At 37.5% G+C, this 22,093-nt stretch overlaps 1 protein-coding gene across 2 annotated transcripts in view; it reads left to right on the top strand.

Moving 5' to 3' along the window:
- The window catches only part of MAN2A1 (mannosidase alpha class 2A member 1), a 119,733-nt gene extending 101,550 nt beyond the window's left edge, over positions 1-18,183 (top strand). For both annotated transcript variants that reach the window (XM_003643046.5, XM_046905798.1), the window contains exons 20-22: positions 5,644-5,838; positions 14,254-14,364; positions 15,270-18,183. In XM_003643046.5, coding sequence (XP_003643094.2) covers positions 5,644-5,838; positions 14,254-14,364; positions 15,270-15,422 — 459 coding nt within the window. In that variant the 3' untranslated portion in view covers positions 15,423-18,183. The remainder of the gene's footprint in view (positions 1-5,643; positions 5,839-14,253; positions 14,365-15,269) is intronic.
- Positions 18,184-22,093: the final 3,910 nt, after the last annotated feature.

The following is a 22,093-nucleotide window of genomic DNA, read 5'->3' as shown; positions in this document are numbered from 1 at the left end:
TTCATTTTTCAGGCCCAGAATTCTTCTTCTTTCTAGATTTTGTTGGAATGCACTGAGATCCAAAGTCACTCTCCACGTGTCAGCAGCTCAATCAGATTGTTCGGATGCTGGTGTAGCTTTAGTGTAAATATCTTTCCACGTTTGGTTTGTTCTTCGTAGAGAAGCATCTAAATGAAAACTGAATAGTCCGTATTTGTGATTTGATATTCTGCCTCCCCCAGTTTGCTTTCCGTAATTTTTTGCATAGGAAATTGAAAATTACTTGCCTTCTGAAAAGTTAATTGTTTCTCTGTTAGCACAGTTGAAGTCCAATTATCAGCTGTTTCAGCTTTACTGTATTCTCTACAGCGTTTTCTGTTCTTTCTTCCATTCAATTACTAAGTGATTTCTGAAGAGTTTAATTAGTGTTTTTCCCCTCTAATTAAAGACCCCAGTTCCTCAATTTAAACTCTTAATAGAAAAGTGTTTGAGTCTTTTCTTAATATGCTCTGTTCTCCTTTTATTGATAGAATAGCTCTTGTCTGCTGTAAGGGCACATGCTAGAGATGAAGCCATAGTTAGAATTTGTTGCACACTGTAACAAAGGGTTATATTGGAGTCTGTTTTGCTTTATTGTTGTTTTTGTTGTTGTTGTTGTTATTGTTGTAGTTTTGTTTTTCCCATGAATCTGAAAATTCAGCATTATTCACTTTTTTTATTACATTACTTTTGATGACAAAGAACCTATATGAGGATTTGTGTACATCTTTGTAAAATCATTGTGGAGTTATATTTCAAAGCAAACTGTTTCCAGTTGGATAATTGTATGTGAATGTGCTACAGGATAGTTTTAAAAAGCAGTATTTAGTTTGATGAGAAGAAATTAAGCCAGCTGTATCAGTGGCATTTGTAAGGATCTTGCCAGTATATAATGTTTACAAAGCTGCCAGTGGAGCTCCATTCCAAACTGACTGTTGAACGTTGTCACTGAAGTTGAGGAAACAATGCCAGTTCTAATAGAACAGTACTTTAATTAGATGGAGACTGGGACTATGTCTTTTAGAATCAGTGAGGTTGGAAAGGCCAGTAAGATCAGCTAGTCCAACCATCAGCCCATGCTTATGGCTGCTCTACACCATGTCACTCAGTGCAAGGACTACCCCTTTCTTGGAAACTTCCAGGGACAGTGACACTACCTCCTCCTTGGGCAGCCTGTTCCAATATCTCAGCATTCTTAGCAGAAATTTTTCTTCATGTCCAGCCTGCAATGGCATCAGCAGTGTGCTGCAGGAAACTATACACATAGTGAATGTATATACAGAGTAACTGTTCTTCCAAATCTGTTCTTTTTACAGAAAAAAAAAAAAAAAACACCTTTCCTTCTCTGTATTTCTGCAGAGTCCTATTTAAATGTTATATCAGTTGATTAAGAAGGGAAGACGTACTCCAATCCTTTTGTGAACATAATGCTTATAGGAGAGGGAATTGGGCTTTGAAGTGTTCCTTCTGGATCCTTTATTTAGTGTTCTGGCAGGTTTTGACACCTCCTTTACTGTCCATTCCTGTTGACTGCAGCTGTTCCGTTGGTGTGGATTGACATTCCAGATGTGGGAATACAAGATTTGTCATAAAATCTTTGTCTTAGTGCAGCTTTCAAAAGTTTGAATTTTGATAACGTTCAAGTTGAATGTTTCTGACTGTGTCTAGACATATCAGGAGCAAAGATGAAGTTGATCCAGCTGTGGTTCTACATTTGCCAGAGTCCTTCAAGGTCATTTTCCTACAATCTTCAGTTACTTCAAGAATCTAGGAAGCTGAGAGCCACTCTTTGTGTTTCTGAGCAGAGTTTTTTGACTACTTTGTCCATGACAGTAAATGGTTCTCTTCAACCTGCATTCTTCTTGAAGGTTTTCAGTGTATTTACTTTCATCTCTTCTGGTTTCTCAACTGAGACTTATTTTACTGCATCTGTACAGTAAAAAATACCTTCCGTTTTAAAATTTACAAGGACTGCTATGAAAGTAATGCCTCCTGTTTTATTATGTTTGCCCACGTTGTCAGAGGCAGATGTTGGTGGTATGGCAATAAAAGTAGAACCTTACTGCCAGTATTCTGTTACATTTTGTTGCTGTGTGACAGATGGTAGCAGAGGAGTAGTCCGACAAAATGGTGCCTGACATGGAAGTGTGTGTGAAGCAAAGATGGGTCATTGAATTCCTCCAGGTGGAAATAATGGCATCCATTGACATTCATTGATCCTTGCTGAACATTTATGGAGCACAGACTTGTGTTCATCACTTGCAAAAATGCATAGCTATATTGAAAAATAGTGTAGCTGAGAATTTGCTCTATCAAATAGTTTTACAGTGCTTTTTGTCATAGTTTCCATGGAAAAAATAGCAGGTGTTACTTTTATTACTTCTGCTAACCTTAGATAAGGCTTTGAAGGATTCAGACCTAGAAGACTGACCCACAGTGTCTCTTAGAATTAGAATAATGCAATTGGAAGGAACCTACACAGATCCAGTCCAACAGCCTGAACGCTTCAGAGCTAACCAGACGTTAGTTAAAACAATGTTATCAAGGGCATTGTACAAATCCCTCCTGAACACTGACAGGTATGGGACATCAGCTGCCTCCCTAGGAAGACTGTTCCAGAGGTTGACCACCCTCATGATAAAGAAATTGTTTCAGTTCTCACTCTGAACCTTCTCTGGCACTGTTTTGTGCCATTCCCATATGTCTTGCTGTACGCTTCCAGGAGCAAAGCCCATCTCCTCCCTCTGCTTCCCATCCTCAGGAAGCTGCCACAAGCAGTGTGGTCGCCTCTTGGCCTCCTTGTCTCCAGGCTGGACAGCCCAGTGTCCTCAGCCTCTCCTCACAGAAGATGCCTGCCAGCCCTGTACCAACTTTGCTGCTCTCCTCTGGATACTTTCAAGGACCATTTTTGTATTTTTTTATATTTTGGAGCCCAGAACAGTATTAAAGGTGAGGCTGCACCATCACTAAGCACATTGGCAGAATCTCCTCTTTTGCCTGCTTGGCTGTGCTGTGTTTAACCCATTATGTGATATTTTCCTTCTGACTGCCAGGGCACACTGCTGCTTATGCTGAGCTGCTGTTAGCAGCACCCCCAGGACCTTTCCTGCTGAGCTACTCTCCAGCCACTAGTCTCCCATGTGTGCTTTGATCTGACATTGCTCTGTCCCAGGTGCAGCACCAGGCATTTAACTTCTGTGGAACTGCATGCCACTGGTAACTGTACAATGCTGCAGTATATCTAGATTCCTTTGCAGGACCTCCCAGCCCTCATGAGAGTCAGCTTTTCCTAGACATAGCTGAGAATTCACCAGATATTTATAGAATATTTTATTATTTTATTTTTAGCATTTTATTAGTCTCAAGTCAACCAATGCACAAATTTGTCTCCTGTTATTTTCCTGTGTTCCAGATCAAGGAGAGGTTTTAACTCATGAGTGTCACGCTTGTCTGATGAATAGTTTTTATACATGGACCAGAAGCATTCTGTAAATTCTCACTTCTGTACATCTCAGATGACCTCAGCACTGTAGTTCCATTCATAAAGTGATAGTTGATTGAATGAGTTATTAGGTACTGTTTCAGTAATGAATTGTGGCTCTTCTCCAAGTATGTGGGGTGTCTTACAGTGAAAATTTGCATGGAGGTAAAACATGAAAAAAAATTGAGGCGTACAACTCTTACTTCAATGCTTTTGTAGTGTATGTTAGGCAGTGGTCAAAACCAGGGGAAGAAATGGAAGAACTTCAGTTCTAGCAAAATCTATGTTGTGAAATGCTTTGGAGTATGTATGCCTACAGCTAAAAAGCACATCTGAAGAACTAACCTCAAACAACTGTGATTGCTGGACAGTGGTTTTGTCTTCTCCTGCCCTCCGGTATTGCGGCTGGAATTAGGATGAATTAATTGTTTGACTAATTCATGTGTCGCTTTTATGATATTCAAGGATGCTACTTTTAAAGTTGTCTGATGCATCTAATCAGGTTATTTTACAGCAAAAAAAGTGATTGAAGAATAATAAGAAAACTGATGATAAAGTGTTGTGACTGACTTCGGCACATTTATGGCAACAAAGTAAACAGTGTTTGTTTTGGGATCAAACAGTGATCTCTTATTTGAAAAAAACACGTATGTGTGTGTTTTCCTTGTGCGTTTGGGAGTTCACGCAGTCACTTAAGCAGAAGGTTTCTTTTAGCTTTAATTGTATTTTGAGCAAGTCTGCTCATATTTTAATTGAAAAGTGGAAAATAGCGTAAAAAAAAATTGCCAGTAACGCTGAACTATATAAAATAATTTAAAAAATTGAAGCTAACTGTAGAATCGTAGAAGGACTTCAAACTGATAAAGCATGCAGTAAAAGAGTAGAAGAAGTTCAATGTGGATAAATACAGTGATGCACATAGGGGAACAATCTTCTCCTTTACAACTATTAACTTTTTCCATTTATGGAATGCAATTTTTGTGATCATAGTAAATCAATAAAAAGATTAACTTCAATGCCTAGTTGATACCAAACAAGCAAATCACTGTTAGTTGTTGCTATGAAAAGAACCACCAACAGAACAGAAATTATCACCTTGCATCAGGTCAGCTCTGGCATTTTTTAAATTGCTACACTGTCAGGTGTATTTAATGCTTCTGCAAAGGTAAAAAATAAATATGCATGCACACTCCAAAATACGAATTATTATTATGGTTGTTCATCATGAACTGATAAATAATCTCCTTCTTTGCTTTAAGCATTCCTATTTCTTTTTTATTTTAATGTTTTAAACTATCTTAAAATGCAAATTTAAAATGGCAAAGTTTAAGAGGCTGTAAACTTTTTTGCAAAGTCTTCACTAAAAGTCACCTGTTTTAAGAAGTAGGGATTTATCTGATGAAGAATGCAAAGAAAAGTAAGAGCAAAAGTAAGTTTTCACGTGTTTCCTTGACTGAACGAAAGTGACTTTTTAGGTTTCTTTTTTGGGTTCTATAAAGCTTTAAGTAGCTGGTGTGAATATGAGGACTTACTCATTTCAGGGTTTGTAATACAGTTTCTGTAGTCATGTAAAAAACACTCAAAGAACAGTTCAATAAAAGCTAGGGAAGGATTCCTTTCAGTCCCTGCTGGCGTAGTGTTGAAATAAAAGCACTGAAAGTAAGCTGCATTGCAGATCAAGACAAAGATTGCATGTTAGTCCAGAAAACAGTTTTAAGATATTAGATGTAAAAGTAAAGTGAGAGGTAGGATTCAAATCAGGTGAATCTGAACAAAGTGGGAAAAAATAAGAAATAGAGGAAAGGAAGCCTGCAAAAGAGTATTTTGGTTTTGGTATTCAGGTAAATACTGAATAACTGAGACCAGTTTGCTAATATGAGAAGCTGCACAATGGTATAGAAGGAGATATCTAATGACTATTTTAAAAGACATAGTAATGATTTGTAAATCAGGAGGATCTCCTACTACTAGTAAGGACAACTTGCAGGTGATCAGAAGTTTCCAAAAGTCACTGAATGGACATTCTGTAAAGTAAGAGTTTCTCTTAAATTAGTGGAATTGTAAGTAAGACAAATGGGTTTAGAAGTTTACACATGTTGGTATAGTAACTTGATTCTATAACTGTTTTCTCTTATGTTTTGCAGAATGAAGAGAAGGCATCAGTCAGTTTTCCCTCACTTCTTAGCCATATGACATCTTCTTTCTTAAATCATCCTGTAATTCCAATGACAACAAATGCAGATTCAGGTGTCCCGGAGATGTTGAATATGTTTTCTCCACTCATGTCATCTATGCCTTGTGATATTCATATAGTTAATCTGAGGACAATCCAATCAAAGGTAAGATCAAGCAGATTTTAATCAGCAGTTTTATTAATAAAGTCCAATCAAGTGCTTTATTCTAGGAAAGTAGCTTATGAATTTTATACATTATATGTATTATACATGTATTTCATACATTATATAATGCATTTCATACATTATATATATAATAACTATATTGTAATGGCTCGTTTTTATTAATTCTGCAAGAATTGTGATTACATAGTGGTTATGAAGAACTGTGAAATAGAAGAACTACTTTTTCACAACATACTAAAATGCACAGTACGTCATTCTGTCTCTAGAGTGGGCATATGTCTGTAGATTTATCACAGTAGTTTGAGCAAACAGAGGTTTCTTAGATCAAATACTTTAGCTTCTTATGTATTAAGAATTAAATTTAAGTGCAGTAAACCGTGCTCTGAGTATACTAGTTTTTGCTTTTAAAAAAGCATCTTTTTCCATCTGATTCCATTTGGTGAACCTGATGAAAATCTACCACATCTTAACACCCACTGGAATAAATTCTTACAGTATTCTTATACTTCAGTACAAGACCTTTTTTAATTATACTGATACCAACTTACCATCCTGGATTCTTGTGAAACTGTTCTCTGGTGTGCTTTAAAATCAAACCCAGGCATGTGTCTGAATTTCACTTGGGACAGAATTTCTTCAGAGTGTCTGGTGTAAGTTTTGGTTCCAAGAGAAAAACGATGTTGATAGCACACTGATGTTCATAATTATTGCTAAGCAGTGTTGTACAGAGCCAAGATCATTCCATTTTCTCAGCTCATACTAACAAAGGGCTGGGTGGGGACAGAATCAGGACAGCTGACTTAAACTGGCCAAAGGGGTATTCCATACTGTATGACATCACGCAGGATAGATTTGAAGCGGGTGGGAGTTCATCTGACTTTCTTCCACTGTTTGAGGGTCTAGCTGGGCATTGGTGGTGATCTACTGATTGTTCATTGCTTGTTATATACTTTCATATGTATATATGTCATACTACTCTTCTTGTCTATCTTACTGAGTTTCTTTATCTCAACCCATGAGTTCTACTTCATTTTTTTTTTCTTTTTGATTGTTCCCTCTGTCCCACTGGGAAGCTAGGGGGGAGTGAGTGAAGGACTGTGTAGTGCTTAGCTGCCTGCTGGGTTAAACCACAACAATGTGGCATATCTTTTTGATTTTTTGTTTTGTAAACATATTAAATTTTTCTGTTTGATGAGTTGTAAAGAGAGAATTCCTTGTTTTCAGCATTTAAACACCTTTTAAAATGTGGGTATCTGAATTTTATGCAGTATTGTGATATCACTCACCAATGTTACCATCAATTAAATCCCTTTTAAATTCTTCCATGTTTAGATACTTACAGTTTAGCATTGTCCTTTCTCTCTTAGAGACTCCATTGTGGCTGAGGTAGAGCCACTCATCTCTATTGACTCCAGACCCTATTCATAGTGTCTGCAAAACTATTTTATCAGTTGATCATTTTCAGTCTCAATCAGTATTTCAGAACTTAATCAGTTCACTTTCTCACACTTTCTGTTAGTATTTCATTCGCATGTGAACTCCTTCAGGTATTATTTTGTTGTTTTCAATTACAAAGTGAAGTAACTCTTGATTCTGTGGGTCTAATGCCCTTGAAGAGTTAGGAGGAAGCTTTGTATTAAATTAAATCTTTATATGAAGTGTATGTTCCATGCTTTGCTGTAAATTTTTTCCATTTACCTTGGCAGCTCAGTGCCACCTGTTGCTTTTTTTTTTCCAGCATGTCAGATTTGGTGGCAGACCTTCTTGAACATGCCACCTTTTCAACTTTAGGACCTGAAATTCTTGCCCTTGTTTCTACAATGCCGTCATGAAATCCATGAAAGGGGAAGCTGGCTGTGCATCACCTGTTTTGTTCAATAGTATTCATAGGTGAATTTTACAATTTTAACTGGACTATACCAACCACATTATCCCCGTTGGCATAAGTTGTTCGAGGCTATGATTTCTTCCCTGTCCATCAAACTACACTACATTGTAGTGTAGTTCAGCACTTACTTGACTGACGACTCTAAAGTTTGCAGCATAACTCTGCATACTTTAAGGTGAATAGGCACAGGATGGGAACACTTATCGTTATAGGTACAGAACAATTCTAGTCCATAGCAGAAATGGTACTAAGCTTTGCAAAGACTTTTATGCATGCCAAAAGGCCTCTTCACTTCATTTATGCCTCCTTTTTCTGTTTTCTAAGAATGAATGGCAAATGCTATAATTCTGGCCAATTTATCTGATTTTTGTTTTGTTTTTGCCAGAAATGTAGACTACGCCTATATAGCTTTTGCTGTTGAATCATAGAATCACTTAAGTTTGAAAAGACTTTCAAGATTATCAAATCTAACCATCCACCTAACATCACAAGTGTACTGCTAAGGCATGTCCCTAAGTGCCGCATCCACATGTCTCTTAAATATCTCCAAGAATGGCAACTCCACCATTTCCCTGGGCAGCCTCTTCCAGTGCCTAAGCACTTTTTCTGTGAAGAAATTCATCCTGATATCCAGTCAAAACCTTCCATGATGCAACCTTAGGGCATTTGCTTGAGCCCTGTTCCTTGTCACCTGGGAAAAGTTTGACAGCCAGGTGCAGCACACAGCATTTAGCTTTGTAGAATGCCATACAGTCGGATGCAGTTCATTAACCTTAGCCTGTCCAGATCTCTCTGTAGAGTCTTTGTACCATCAAACAGGTGAATACTCCCAACTTGGTGTCATTGGCAAATTCACTGAGGACTCACCCACTCCTCAGCAATGACAGGATTGTTGATAAAGGTATTAAAAAAGCCAGTGCCAATACTGACTCCTTAGGAATACCACTTGTGGCCAGCTGCCAACCAGATTTAACTCCATTCACAGCAACCCTTTGGGCCTGGCCATCCAGCCTGTTTGTTACCCAGCAGACAGAGCATCTGCATCCAGTTTCTCCAGGAGAAAGCTGTGTATCAGATGCTTTGCTAAAGTCCAAGTAAACTACACCCACAGCTTTCCCCTCATCCACTAAGTAGATCATCTTCTCATTTAGGCAGGATCTGCCTTTCATAAACCCATGGTGTCTGGCTTTGTTCAGCTTGTTGTCCTACACATGCCATGTGACAGCACTCAAGATGGTCTGCTCCATGACCTTCCCTGGTACCAAGATCACAGAGACAAGCCAGTTAATCCCCTGTTTCTCCTGCCTGCCCTTCCAGTAGATGCACGTCACTTCAGCAATCTGTAGTCATCTGGGACCTCCCCACTTAGCTGAGACTGCTGGTATGTTATTGAAAGTGGTTTGGCAGATACTTGCGCTAGCTCTTTTTGCTCCCTTACATGGATCCCATCCGGAGTCTTAGATCTGTGAATGTTCAAGAGGTGTAGTAAAATCATGTCATACAATCATAGGATGGCTTGGGCTGTAAGGAACCTCAGAGGTCATAGAATCGTAGAATCCTCAGAGTTGGAAGGTATCTTTAAAGCACAAAAGGGCTCATCTTTAATATCAAGATCTCTCTGGATGACATCCCTTCTGCTGTGTCAACCACACCACTTAGGTTGGTGTCATCAGCAGACTTGCTGAGGGTGCACTCAATCCCATCATCTGTGTCATTTATAAGGATATTAAAGAGTGCTGGTCCCAAGATTGGCTTGTGGGGGATACTGCTCATTACCAGCTTCCACCAGGACATGGCACCATTGACCACAACCCTCTGGTTGCAACCTTCTAAGCAATTCTGTATCCACTGAATAGTCCACTCTTCAAATATATATTTATCCAATTTTGTGATAAGGATGTGATGGAGGACCCTTTCAAAGGCTTTGCAGAAGTCCAGGTAGATGACATCACTTGCTTTCCCTTTGTCCACTGATGCTGCCTGTCTTGGATCACCCACTCTTTCCTCTTGTGCGCTAATATGTCTTCCAGGGGGATCTGTTCCACAATCTTTTTAGGCACAGAGTTGAGGGTCACTGACCCGTAGTTCCCTGGGTCCTCCTTCATCTCTTTCATGTACATGGGAGTGATGTTTCCCTTTTTTTCTAGTCCATTCATATCACTGGATACATACAGTGCATTTCTCACCAGTTCTGTACATGCCATATGACAGGACATGAGATGGTCTGCTCCATGACCTTCCTTGGTACCAAGATCACAATGACATGCTTGTTAATCTCCTGTTCCTCCTTTCTGTAGTTGACATCACCTTGCCAACCTGCAGTCATCTAGGACCTCCCCACTTAACCGTGACTGCTAGTATATTATTGAAAATGGCTTAGCAAGTACTCATGCCAGCTTCTTCAGCACTCTAATGTATATTCCATCTGGAGTCTTAGATCTGTGTGTATCCAAGTGGTGTAGCAGATTGATAACAATTTTTCTTTGGATTATGAGGGCTTCATTCTGTTTTCTCCTTTGTCTTCCAGCATCTTTTATTGTCTCTTATTTTAGTGGCCGGGTTAAACTCTAGCTTGTCTTTGGCCATTTACTTTCCTCCCTGCATAACTTCACAGCATCTTTGTAGTCCCCCTGAGTTGCTTGTTCCTTCTTCCAAATATTGTAAACTTTTTTTTTTTTTAATTTGTTGAGTTACTGAAGCAGTTCTGTTTTCCTCTGAACAGTTGAGAAACCTCTTAGTTTTCTTTTTCTCTGCTATACTGTATTTCCAGCAGGTGTCTGGGAAGTTGAAGACCCCCGAGAGAATGAATGCTAGTGATTGTGATACTTCTTTTATATGCTCATAGAATATATTTAATCTGCTTCTTCGTTGTGTTTGGGTGGTCTGTAGCATACTCCTACCACAATATCTCCCTTGTTGGTCTTTCCCTTGACTTTTACCCAGAGGTCATTCAGCGCTTTCAGTACCGTAACTAAGCTCCATACAGTCCAAAACTTCTCTAATGTAGAGGACTACCCTACCTCCTTTCCTGCCTATCTCTTCCATGTCATACTCAGTCATGTGAGCCATCCCACAACATCTCACTGAAGCCTGTGGTGTAACACTAAGACTGGGCTAAGAATTGCAGTTCTTCCTTCTGCTGATTTCCCATGTAAGATTTTTGCCTAGTCATTTGAGTTGGGCCCCCTACTGAAACTGACTTACTGGCTGGCATTCCTTTGTGTTGCTTTTTAGGTGCCTTTTTACTCAGCCTTACTCATTTTCCTGTCTTTGGGCAGTTGTAGCTAATACTGATATCAGCATTCCTTTTCCCTGGCAACATGAATTTAAAGCTTTCTTTCCCAGCTTGACAAGTCTGTAACTGAAGATGATCTTCCCCTCTGCAGGCACATAGACCCTATCAGCTCTCAGTGGACCAGGTTTCTTAAAGTGAGTCCCTCTGCCTAAGAAACCAAATCCCTGTCTGTGGCAGCGGTCCTGTAACCATTTCTTGATCCTACTGCCCTTTTCCAATTCTTTCCTTTTGACTCAAAGGATTGAAGAAGAAACAACCAGTGCTCCAGAGTCCCTTTCCATTGTTCCCATGATTCTGTAGTTCTTGATAGTCCTCTCATTGCTCCTGCCTGTATCACTAGTGCCCACATGAAACAGAAGCAGCAGATAATAGTCAGTGGGCAGTCAGCTTGATAATGTCTTGGGAGTGGGTCATGGTGTCATGGAGTACCTCCATATCTTCCACTGAGAGTCGTTTACTGTCAGACATCACCTTTTCTTTGTTGTACTTATCATTACACAAGGACCAGATATTCAAGAAATTATATCATAATAATTTCACGTAAAAGAGTACTGAATTAATATATATTATTAAGATTTAAGGTAGAAATTAGAATTCATGAAAATGCATTAAAATGTAAATAAGAAAAAGGGAAATTCTCACTTCACTTTTAAACTCTCCTCCCCTGCATGAGAGGGGGGAGGAAATGCCATTGGGTGTGATCCCGTCATGCAGGAGTCCAACACCATATGTCTTGTTTGACAAAGATTTTGCCTACTGTAAGCGGACAGCACATTCAGATTTAAAAACTGAGTGCATTTGTCCCCTTATACCAAATATAAATGCTTTTTGCTGTAAAGTTTTGCAAGATTAAGGATGTTCCTCTTTTCTAGATATTGGGAAATTTGTTACAGGTTTTCATACAGGTAGCATAGCGATGTTTAGAAGGTTTATGTGACATAAGTTAGGTTCATTTGTGCTCAGACATTCCCTTAGGCATGCATAGACATAATCTAATTTACCTAGAGTTGATATAAGAGTAGATAAGTTAAAGTAGACGTGGAAACTGTGGCAGCTTGCTCGCTCTCACACCTCTTTTAGTAATGGATTATGGATGTTTTGTGCATGCTAAGTAGTAGAAAGTGTAAAATCTTGAGTATTATGTGGTGTTTATACTTAATAAAGCTCTCTTCCTGAAGGCACCATTAATTACCTTTATGTTTTAAACATTTTGAATCTTAATTAAGGTAATATTTAATTTTAAAAACTTAAGAAATGAAATTTTCATACTGTCAGTTGTAGTGTATTTGTTATGCAGGTGACTACAAGGTAATTCTACTGAAGATAGATAAAGTTTTGATACTTCCTTACTGTCTTGTCATTCTTAACATCAATTAACCCCATCAAAAGTCAGGCTTTTTTAGTATGAATTTTAATAAGTCTCTAATCTGATGTTTAGACAGACAGTAATATTTTGTGTGCATAAAAATGACTACTTTTAAGTGCAGCACTTTTCCATGTGACTGACAAAGTGACAAAATTAGGTATCACATAGTTGGAAACTGAAAATAGTTTTGATGCATCATTATTATTAATTTAATCTATGAGGTGGAGCTGCTGTTTCAGTAAACAATGTAAGAACTTTTTCAGCCACCTTAGACATTAAATAAGCATATTAAACCTATTTAAATTGTTTTACTATGGATACCATTCATTAGTTAACAGTATGATTTTAGGTGGTTAAAAGCTGTATTATTCATGAAAGTCTTCTCAAACTGAGATGTGCTTTGGTTTTGTAAACTATGCAGCATTTTTACACGTCAACATCTTACTGCAAAATATCATATTTCAAGTCCAAGTACTATTGAGTACATTTTTGTTCTTTTAAAGGGAGAACTTGCTTAAAAAATAACTAGAGTTTATCATTTTGTTTTCTGAATTATATTTACAACTATTAATTTGTAGTTCTGTGAAGCTATGTCATACTGTATTTCAAAGAAACTGGTTCAAGCTATTGTTCTAAAATCTACTCTATTAGAAGAAACTTGATTTGGATCTGAAGACCTAATCTATTGACACTGCTTGTTTGTTACACCTCAAAGAGATAAAGCTTCGCAAAATGCCTAATGCTTGTTGACTTAGGCTTCTCTGAGGCAATAGATCTTATTGAAGTACAGAAAATGAATGTGACTCATGAGAGAGATTCCTGGGAGAAAATGTCAGTGCACAACTCAAGTTAAATAAGGTTTAAAAAAACAAAACAAAACAAAAAAAACTTATGCCACTTTATTTAATAAAGTGAAGGGCTGAAGAACTAAAATAGAAAATACATACAATGAACTAAATTATGTGATAGAAAATAAATGACAGTGAGTATAGTGATACAACAAACAGCTTGTGGCACTTGGAAGACTCATTGCACGCCACTTGCGGGTGTTGTGAAGATAGCATGCATGCATATACATCTATAATGTGAAGTAGAATTTCATTTGTTACTCTTACTGTACAATTTCTTTTTTTTTTTATGCCTTAGTGTATTTACAAAATGTTTCCCACCCACGGGAAGCTTTCCATGTCCTAGGACATGACTGTTTTCTGAAAAATACGTGTCAAAATAAGATTCTTACTTCAAGTATTTATGTGACTGTTTGTCCTAAATGATTTTAGAAATGTATTCCAAATGAGAAATTTGAGATTATGGATTACTCTGTGATGCCTACTGGGGCTCAAGAGCACCACATGTCTTATCTGTAATTATTCAATATTTGTATGTTATTGTGTGATTTTTGTTCTAAGCCATGTAAGATTTTACAGGGCGGATTTGCAAAAGGAAAATTTGATACAACATAGTCACAGTATTTAAAGCTAGCTATTGTAATTACTGTATGCTTCCTAATTTCTTTTGTTTTTGCCATATAATTTATCTGGGAAGCCAATTAGTAAAACTAAAAAAAAATCTGAGTCTTATTGTGCATGTGAATTTCTTGAGCTCTGATTTTTTTGTTTTGTTCACCACTTAAATTCACATTTAGTAGTATCTGTGTATGTAAAATCACTTTGCTATTTAGACATTATGTTTAATCTTTTAGACAATAAAAGAAATGTTCAGTTCAGGCTGAACATTATTTCAGGCATGAGTGGTTCCATCGTGTTAATGTAATGATAACTTTACAAGTCCTAAAATGTCTTGCTGGCTCTGCAAGTTTTTGAGTAACTTTTGGTTTGTTTGCAGGTAGATACCGAGCCATCCGATGAAGCTGCTCTGATTCTTCACAGAAAGGGATTTGACTGTAGGTTTTCAAACAGAGATGTGGGTCTGCTCTGTTCCACCACTCAGGGAAAGGTAAACTGATGTTCTATGGATATTTTACCTTGCAAGTATTACTATAACAGAGATATTTATAGTAAATTATTGTGAAGTGTAAGTAGATATCTCTTGAGAAATGCAGAATTATAGCTAAGTTTATCTTGAAATCTACTTCCCATTTAATAATGACGTGGTTCTGTGGTTGCGTGGAAAGCGCCGTGTAAGTATCTGCAAGTTAACTTTTAGGTCAAATTTAGTCTTACTAACTTCCTGTAAGTGCAGTTTTCATATAACAGAGCAGTATTTCTCAAACAGTTTTTGAATAGTATAGTATGAGCAACTTTACCAAAGAGAGTCATTTTAAAAATTCTGAAGTGTCTTCTTTTGAATAGTTTTATTTAATGTATCTGCAATTCATGTGACTGGTACTTTGAAAACTTCCTTATTACAGCATATAAAGTGTACAAATATCTGAGTGTTTTACAAATGCTATTGAATTGGTGTGATATGTAAAAGCAATTACATGTAAATCATACAGCTTTGTTGTAAATGATACCATGGGCAGTAGGCTGGATAATAATTTCTAGAATCTCTAAAAATTTTTACAGTAAATGTTTAAACAGATTTAGAATTTTCTTTTAAGTTGAAGAATTGCCTTTTTTTTAGATGAAAGGAGGATTTTAATCCAAATATTTCTGATCATGTTTTAAATATTCTGGTTTAACTTACTTGTTTTGAAATATGGCACGCAAACACTACCTAAAAAGATTGTATCAAGTGTATAGCGTTTGGAGCATTACAGAAATAATCTGTAATTTTGGTGCAAGAATTGTTTGCACTGATACTTGTAGAGGGTATTTGACCAGCATTTTGGAGACTAAATTGAAGTAAAGTTTACGGTACATAATGTATTTTCTAATTTATTTGTTTATTTTCTGCAGGTAAAGGTGCATAAACTCTTTAACAAATTCAGTGTGGAAAGTCTTACACCTGCATCTTTATCTTTGATGCATTCACCTCCAGATGCCAGAAATATGAGTGAAATAAATATGAGTTCTATGGAGATAAACACATTCCGGATTCGACTAAGATGAAGTCTGGCTGTAATACTTAGATAGAGAAGAGGAATCTGCAGTTATCTCCTCCAAGTTTTACGTGCAATAAGAAGCACATTATTATTATTCCAGCTTCTGGATACTGTGAGAAAAACATGCATTGTCTTTTTTTTTGTTGTTTTTACCAACACAGTGAAAAGCCATGTTGCAAGCAACTTTATTTTTTTCATAAAATACCAACATCAGTATAAGTTAACACATTAGTGCAACAAGTGAAGAAATTTATAAGGATGTTAACCTCTCAACAGATTAAATCTCAGGTTAAATGCTAATTATGTTTCTGGTGTTTTAATTTTCATAAGAAGGGGATTGGGTTTTAAACAGCTTTCTTTGCAGATTGCCGATAAATTTACGTACAGATAATTCAGTGTAGACAGCCCTGATTCAACTTTGAAACAAAACACAATAAAATATACTTGTTACTAGCTGATTTCCAAAAACTTGCAATCGTTTATATAAATGACAGTAATGTCAAATTATTCCACAATTAATTTCAATTTACTCAATGAAAAGGGGATCTTTAATTGTGGTAAAATGAAAGCCTGCAGTACTTGTGACAAGTGGTGGTAGATTTTAATACGTCTGCCATTCACCTGAATTATGTAAATATGAAAACATGAACCTACAAAATAATTTTGCAATGGAAACATTTAATAAAACTCCCATTTTGTTACTTGACACACTGGGATATGTGCAATTATTCCATTATACATGATGAGAAATGTCCATACTTATCATGAATACAAGATTTTTTATAAAACTCATTTAGATATCAATGTTCTCTGAAGTGAGTTTTCTATTTCAAGATTACCATATCAAGATAAATGTGCCTTATTTTTTGATATGTCTTGTTACAATTTTGGTGTCTATGTTAATGTTTTTTGGGGAAAGGTAGTTTATATAATACTTAAGCTGTGTATCTCCTGTTTGACAATGCTGGCCACACTCTGATCTATGTCCTCCTGCACCAAGTTTGTACTATCTTATTCTGAGCAACTATTCGAATGTATTAATATGATGTCATTATATGAAACAGACAAAAATTGCTGTAAAATCTAAATTTCAGCTGCTTTTAAGGAAATTGCAACTCAATGCAGAAAGTTGATAGTAAGCAAGGTAGTTTGCAAACCCATCAAAACATGTGCTTGCCTGTCACAGACTCTGTGACCTGTGCATTCCAGAATCATGTGCCTATATTTTAAGCATAATTTTTCAAACTTGTAACCTCAGTTACATTGCCAATGTTCACATGTTCACATTACTGAAGAATGGAGTCTTACTTTTAGCTTTATTTCCACATATTAACTAATGCATATTTAGTGCTGAAGCCATTCAAGTGTGAAAAATACTCCCTAATTAGAGCTACTGTTTACAGTTAACACACATAAACACACACAAACACACACTTGAGTATTATCCCATTTACTAGTCTTCATATATCTTCATACCTCTTCCATCTCTTGTTTATCCCTTCAACATCATTGCTTATCTTCAATACCGTTGCATGGAAAGTCATTGTAACTGGTAAAAAAATGTGTGCTGTTTTCTAACTCTAATAATACCTGCTGTATTTAATACCATCATTGCTGTTCCACGATTTATCAGATGATATCTTCTAGCTGCAGGCTATCTTAAAAGAAAATGAAAGTGAAACTAATTTTGTGCATTGTCGTGGGTTGGATCTCCATCAGGATTGCATAGATTTGCCCTATTTGATTCAATCTACTGTATATTTTGTAGTTAGTGGAAAACTTAGCAGGATCTGGTGCAAGTTATGTCAAAAATATAAGAACCACTAACCACAAAAGAAAGAATCAGACAGATCCAAGAAATTGATGTTTTCATGCAATAAACATGTACTGTAAGTTTTCTTAGCTATAGTAATTGAAAATACTTTTGTTGTTGTTGGAAGTCAAAGCTCGGTAGACTTGCCAGCAGAAGGTTCTCATAATGTTTATTTTATTGCATTGTTAGAATTAAAATGCTTCAGAGACTTTTGTTTGTTCTGTGCAAGAGAGCTTTCAAAATCTTTCAAGTTTTGTGAAGCAGAAGGGTAAAATTTTGATGCAATAAAGTTTTAAAGTATTTTATCGTTGGTATTGCTTCCAAGAGATCAAATAGCATTGTACCTTTCATCATCAGCTGTACAATCATGATGCCTGTGACTTTCTTAACCAGGAGATTTAATCATTGTTCTCTTATTTTGCATTGTTTTTGTGTAGAAACAGAACAGCCTTCAATTTAGAATTTGGACATTCCTGAAATGTGTAACTAAGTCAGAACTCCGAAGTCTGAAAATAAATTTTACTTTAATTGGTTCAGAATGTGACCATTGATTTTCTTTTTCAACAGTTCATAGTGTCACCGTACACTAAGTTCTTTGCCATGAGATTCCAGTCAAGTTTTTTTCCCTGCACATTCACCATTCAACTTGATTATATTCTTTTCTATTTTGTGGCTGCTGGTTGTAAAACTACTGGTTAAGAAAACCAAACATTTTAAAGACAATGCTGAAATAAAAAAAATAAAAAGATTTAAACCTTGTAATTACTTTCCATACTAGTTATACCTGTACTGATTTTTTTTTATGTTCCTCTTAAATGTCTTTCTTTTTACTTACTCATGTTGTCTGAAACAAACTGATTTAAATTGAAGGTTTTTGATATTTTCTCTTCGAAGGTTTTATATCTTATGGGGATATGTAAAATAAGATCTCTAATAAAAGATTATGTTATTGTGAGATGTGTTCAGTGTTGTTAATGTCTTAGCAATAACGAGTTTAAAAGTGAAAAGTAATCAGAACTTTATAAAGGGAGTTCCATGTATCAGTAGCATTTGAGAATTAGGATCAGATGTGAGATGCACTGCTGATGAAAGATGCCGAGACTAAATTCAGAAATCTAAACATGTGACTACAAGAGATGGGAGAGTGATGGGTATGTCTTCCTTCACTAAAGAAACCTTAAACCTTGCACTGATTTAAAATACTAAAAGTATAAAATTACTGATTTTTTTTGTTGTTGTTGTTTAATTCAAATTAATTTCATTACTATTTACAGCATTTCAGAGTAATGGAATGAAAGCTGTTCGTGTAAATCAAGAAATACTCCATTAGAAAACATATCTAAATTAACAGTTCACCTGTTATATTAGACTGAATTATTTTAAGGAAATAATATAATGCTAATATAATGTACTGTAATCACATATTACAAGTTGAGCAGACATAGGTGCATTGCAGATTTGTTTCCTAAAGTGTTGGAGCCAGAGAATAATGGGTTGCAAAGACAGCTAGCATAAATTTCTCAGTGCTCGAAACTAATTGATGCTGGACTGGATAGTTTTAGCTATAAATGTAAAAGTATTCATGTATGGGCACCATCTAAGTCCCCAAGATTTTAAAGCTTATATTTCTGGATAAAGAATAAAAGTATAAAATGTCTACGTGCAGTGGCAGTGATGGGTTTAGATCCAATCTGAAGTACCACATCACCTTTTTAAGATCATCCTGCCCTGAAATCAACTGATACCATCATGACCATCTAGACAATGTGTTCCAGTTACAGGTAAAATCTTTCTGAAATATACTTTACTGTATTTCATGTATATGTGGGTACACAATATTTTAAAATAGTAGATTCCACACTTCTCTACATGTCTGTAGTGATACGGACACTTTGATGTTAGAACAAAATTGAGATGCAGCCATAAAATAATCAGCCAGTCTAGTCACATGAGACAGAATCAGCAATCTGATTGTACGGGAATAGAAATTTTTATAGAAGATAGGTATTAATGTTTCAAACAATTTTGAGTTTTCTAGCAGAAAAGAATTTCAATGATTTCAGCGGGAAAATATCATTAAAAGGAAATAAGCAGTTCCAGATAAATACCAGTTAAATGCCCGCTCTGGTTAAATACCAGCAGTAATACTGTAAATTTACAGCAGTCATTCACAAATCCCACGAAGACTCGAGGAGAAAGGAAATTTTCTGTCATAAAAGTCCATTATCTTTTAGAAAATTCCTTGATGACTTATTTGGCTTAATAGGGCATGGTGGCCAAAAGGCACAGTTGTGAAAATGAAAAAAAAATAATTTAAAGAGCAATAATATTGTTCCACTCCTCTTTCAGTGCAGCCCAGGATACTGTTGGCCTTCTGAGCTGCAAGCACGCATTGCTGCTGGCTCATGTCTTTTCTGCAGAGCTGTTATCGAGGAGTTCTCCCAGTCTAACATCTGAGATTGTTCTGACTAAGGTGCAGTGCCTTGCACTTGGCCTTGTTGAACCTCATTAGTTTCCCGAGGACTGACTTCTCAAGCCTGTCCAGATTCCTTTGGATTTCTTTCTGTTTTGTCAACTGCACCACTCAGCTTGGTATCATCAGCAAACTTGCTGGGGGTGCAGTTGATTCCACTTTCTGTGTCACTGATGTTAAAGATTACCTATCCCTCAATGGACTTGTGAATCCACCTGGGCATAGAACTGTTGACCACAACCATTTGGCTGTAACCATGCATACAATTCCATCTCAATTCTGTCCCAAATCCATCTCTCTCCAATTTAAAGACAAGAATGTGGTGCATGACCATGACAAAGACGTTGCACGAGTCCAGTTGCCCTCTTATTGTCCACCCATGCCGTCACTCCACCCAATTGGTCAGGCATAATCAGCTCTTAGTGAAGCCATGTTTGTTGTCTTAGATCACCTCCTCATCTTATATGTGTCTTTACATCTTTTCCAGGAAGATCTGTTCCATGATCTTCCCAGTGCAGACTGCCTCCACTCTTAACCTCTTTCATGATCTCCTCTGCTCTGGTGAACACCAGGTTTAGTAATACTTTTCTTCTGATTGTTCTGTCCAATACTTGAAACAGAAAGCCATCCTCAAAGAATTCCAGGAGTCTCCAGGACTGTTTGCAGCCCACTGTGTTGCTTTCACAGCAGACATTCGGGTAGCTGAAATCCTCCATCGGGATAAGAGCATGCAAGCACAGTGCTTGTTGTATCTGAAGCAAAGAGATCTTATCCACAACCTCCCCTTAATCAGGTGGTCTGTAGTAGACCACCGACACCATATGTTCTTTATTGGTCCAGTCCTTGATTTTTATCCTCAAGCTCTCAACCTGTTCATGGCTGTTTCTCAGATGCAGCTCTTCACAATTTATCCATTTCTCAGCTTAGCAAATAACTACCATTCCCCTGTAAACGGCAACTTTTTATTATTATTATTATTTTTTGTATTTTCAAATGCCTAATGGAAATAAAATACAGTAGGACAATCCTTGCTCTCTGAATTTCTTGTTTAATATCCATGAATATGAAGTGGCATATCATCTTTGTTCTACATATTTGAATTATTTTGAACAAAAATCAATTCCAAAGTAAAATAAATTCACAGAATCATAGAACCATAGAATGGCTAGGGTTGGAAGGGACTCCAAGGATCATCAAATTCCAACCCCCCTGCCACAGCAGGGCCACCAATCTCCAGATCTGGAACTAGACCAGGTTGCCCAGGGCCCCACTCAACGTGGTCATGACCACCTCCAGGATCAATCTGGGCAGCCTGTTCCAGCACCTCACCACCCTCTCAGTAAATAACTTGCCCCTGACATCCAATCCTAACCTTATCTCCTTGAGCTTAAAACCATTCCCTTTGTCCCATCACTGTCTACCTGAGTAAAACGTTGATTCCCTTCCTCTTTATAATCCCCTTTTAAATACTGGAAGGCTGCAATGAGGTTTCCTTGCAGTCTCCTCCAGGCTGAAGAAGCCCAGCTCTCTCAGCCTGTCTTTGTAGGGGAGGTGCTCCAGTCCTCTGACTATCTTTGTGGTCTTTCCTTCTCCAGCAGCTCCAGATCTTTCCTGTACTGGGGCCCCAGACCTGGGCACAGTACTCCAGATGGGTCCTCAAAAGGGCAGAGTAGAGAGAGACAATCACCTCCCTGTCCCTGCTGGCCATCCCTCTTCTGATGGAGCCCAGGATACCATTGGCCTTCTGGGCGGAAGGAGCACACTGCTGCTCATGTGCAGTTTTTCATCCACCAGGGCCCCCAGTTCCTTCTCTGCAGGACTATTCTCAAGGAGTTCTCCCAGTCTGTATATATATCCAGGATTATTCTGACCCAAGTGCAAAACCTTGCACTTTGCTATTTTGAACCTCATGAGGTTCACGCAGGCCCACCTTCCAAGTTTGTTGAGGTCCCTGTGAATGGCATCCTTCCTTCTAGCATGTCAACCACACCACTCAGCTTGATGTCACTGGCAGACTTGCTGAGGGTGTATTCAATTCCATCATCAATGTAATTGATGAAGATGTTGAAGAGCACTGGTCCCAAGACAGAGTGGTGTCCCCAAGGAGGGAGGAGGACTCATCACCGGCCTCCACCTGGACATAGTGCCATTCACCACAATCCTCTGTCTATGGCCTTCCAACCAATTGTTTATCCACTGAATAGTCCACCCCTCAAATCCGTATCTCTTCAATTTAGAGATAAGGATGTGGTCAGGGACCATGTCAAAGGCCTTGCACAATTCCAGGTAGATGACATCAGTCACCTTCCCTTTGTCCACCGATGTCATCACTCCGTCAGAGGAGGCCACCAGGTTGGTCAGGCATGACCTTCCCTTGATAGGGATTGGATGT

The sequence above is a fragment of the Gallus gallus genome, chromosome Z (assembly GCF_016699485.2).
Source record: "Gallus gallus isolate bGalGal1 chromosome Z, bGalGal1.mat.broiler.GRCg7b, whole genome shotgun sequence".
Taxonomy (NCBI): Eukaryota; Metazoa; Chordata; class Aves; order Galliformes; family Phasianidae; genus Gallus; species Gallus gallus.
This window is presented reverse-complemented; position numbering and strand designations above follow the sequence as displayed.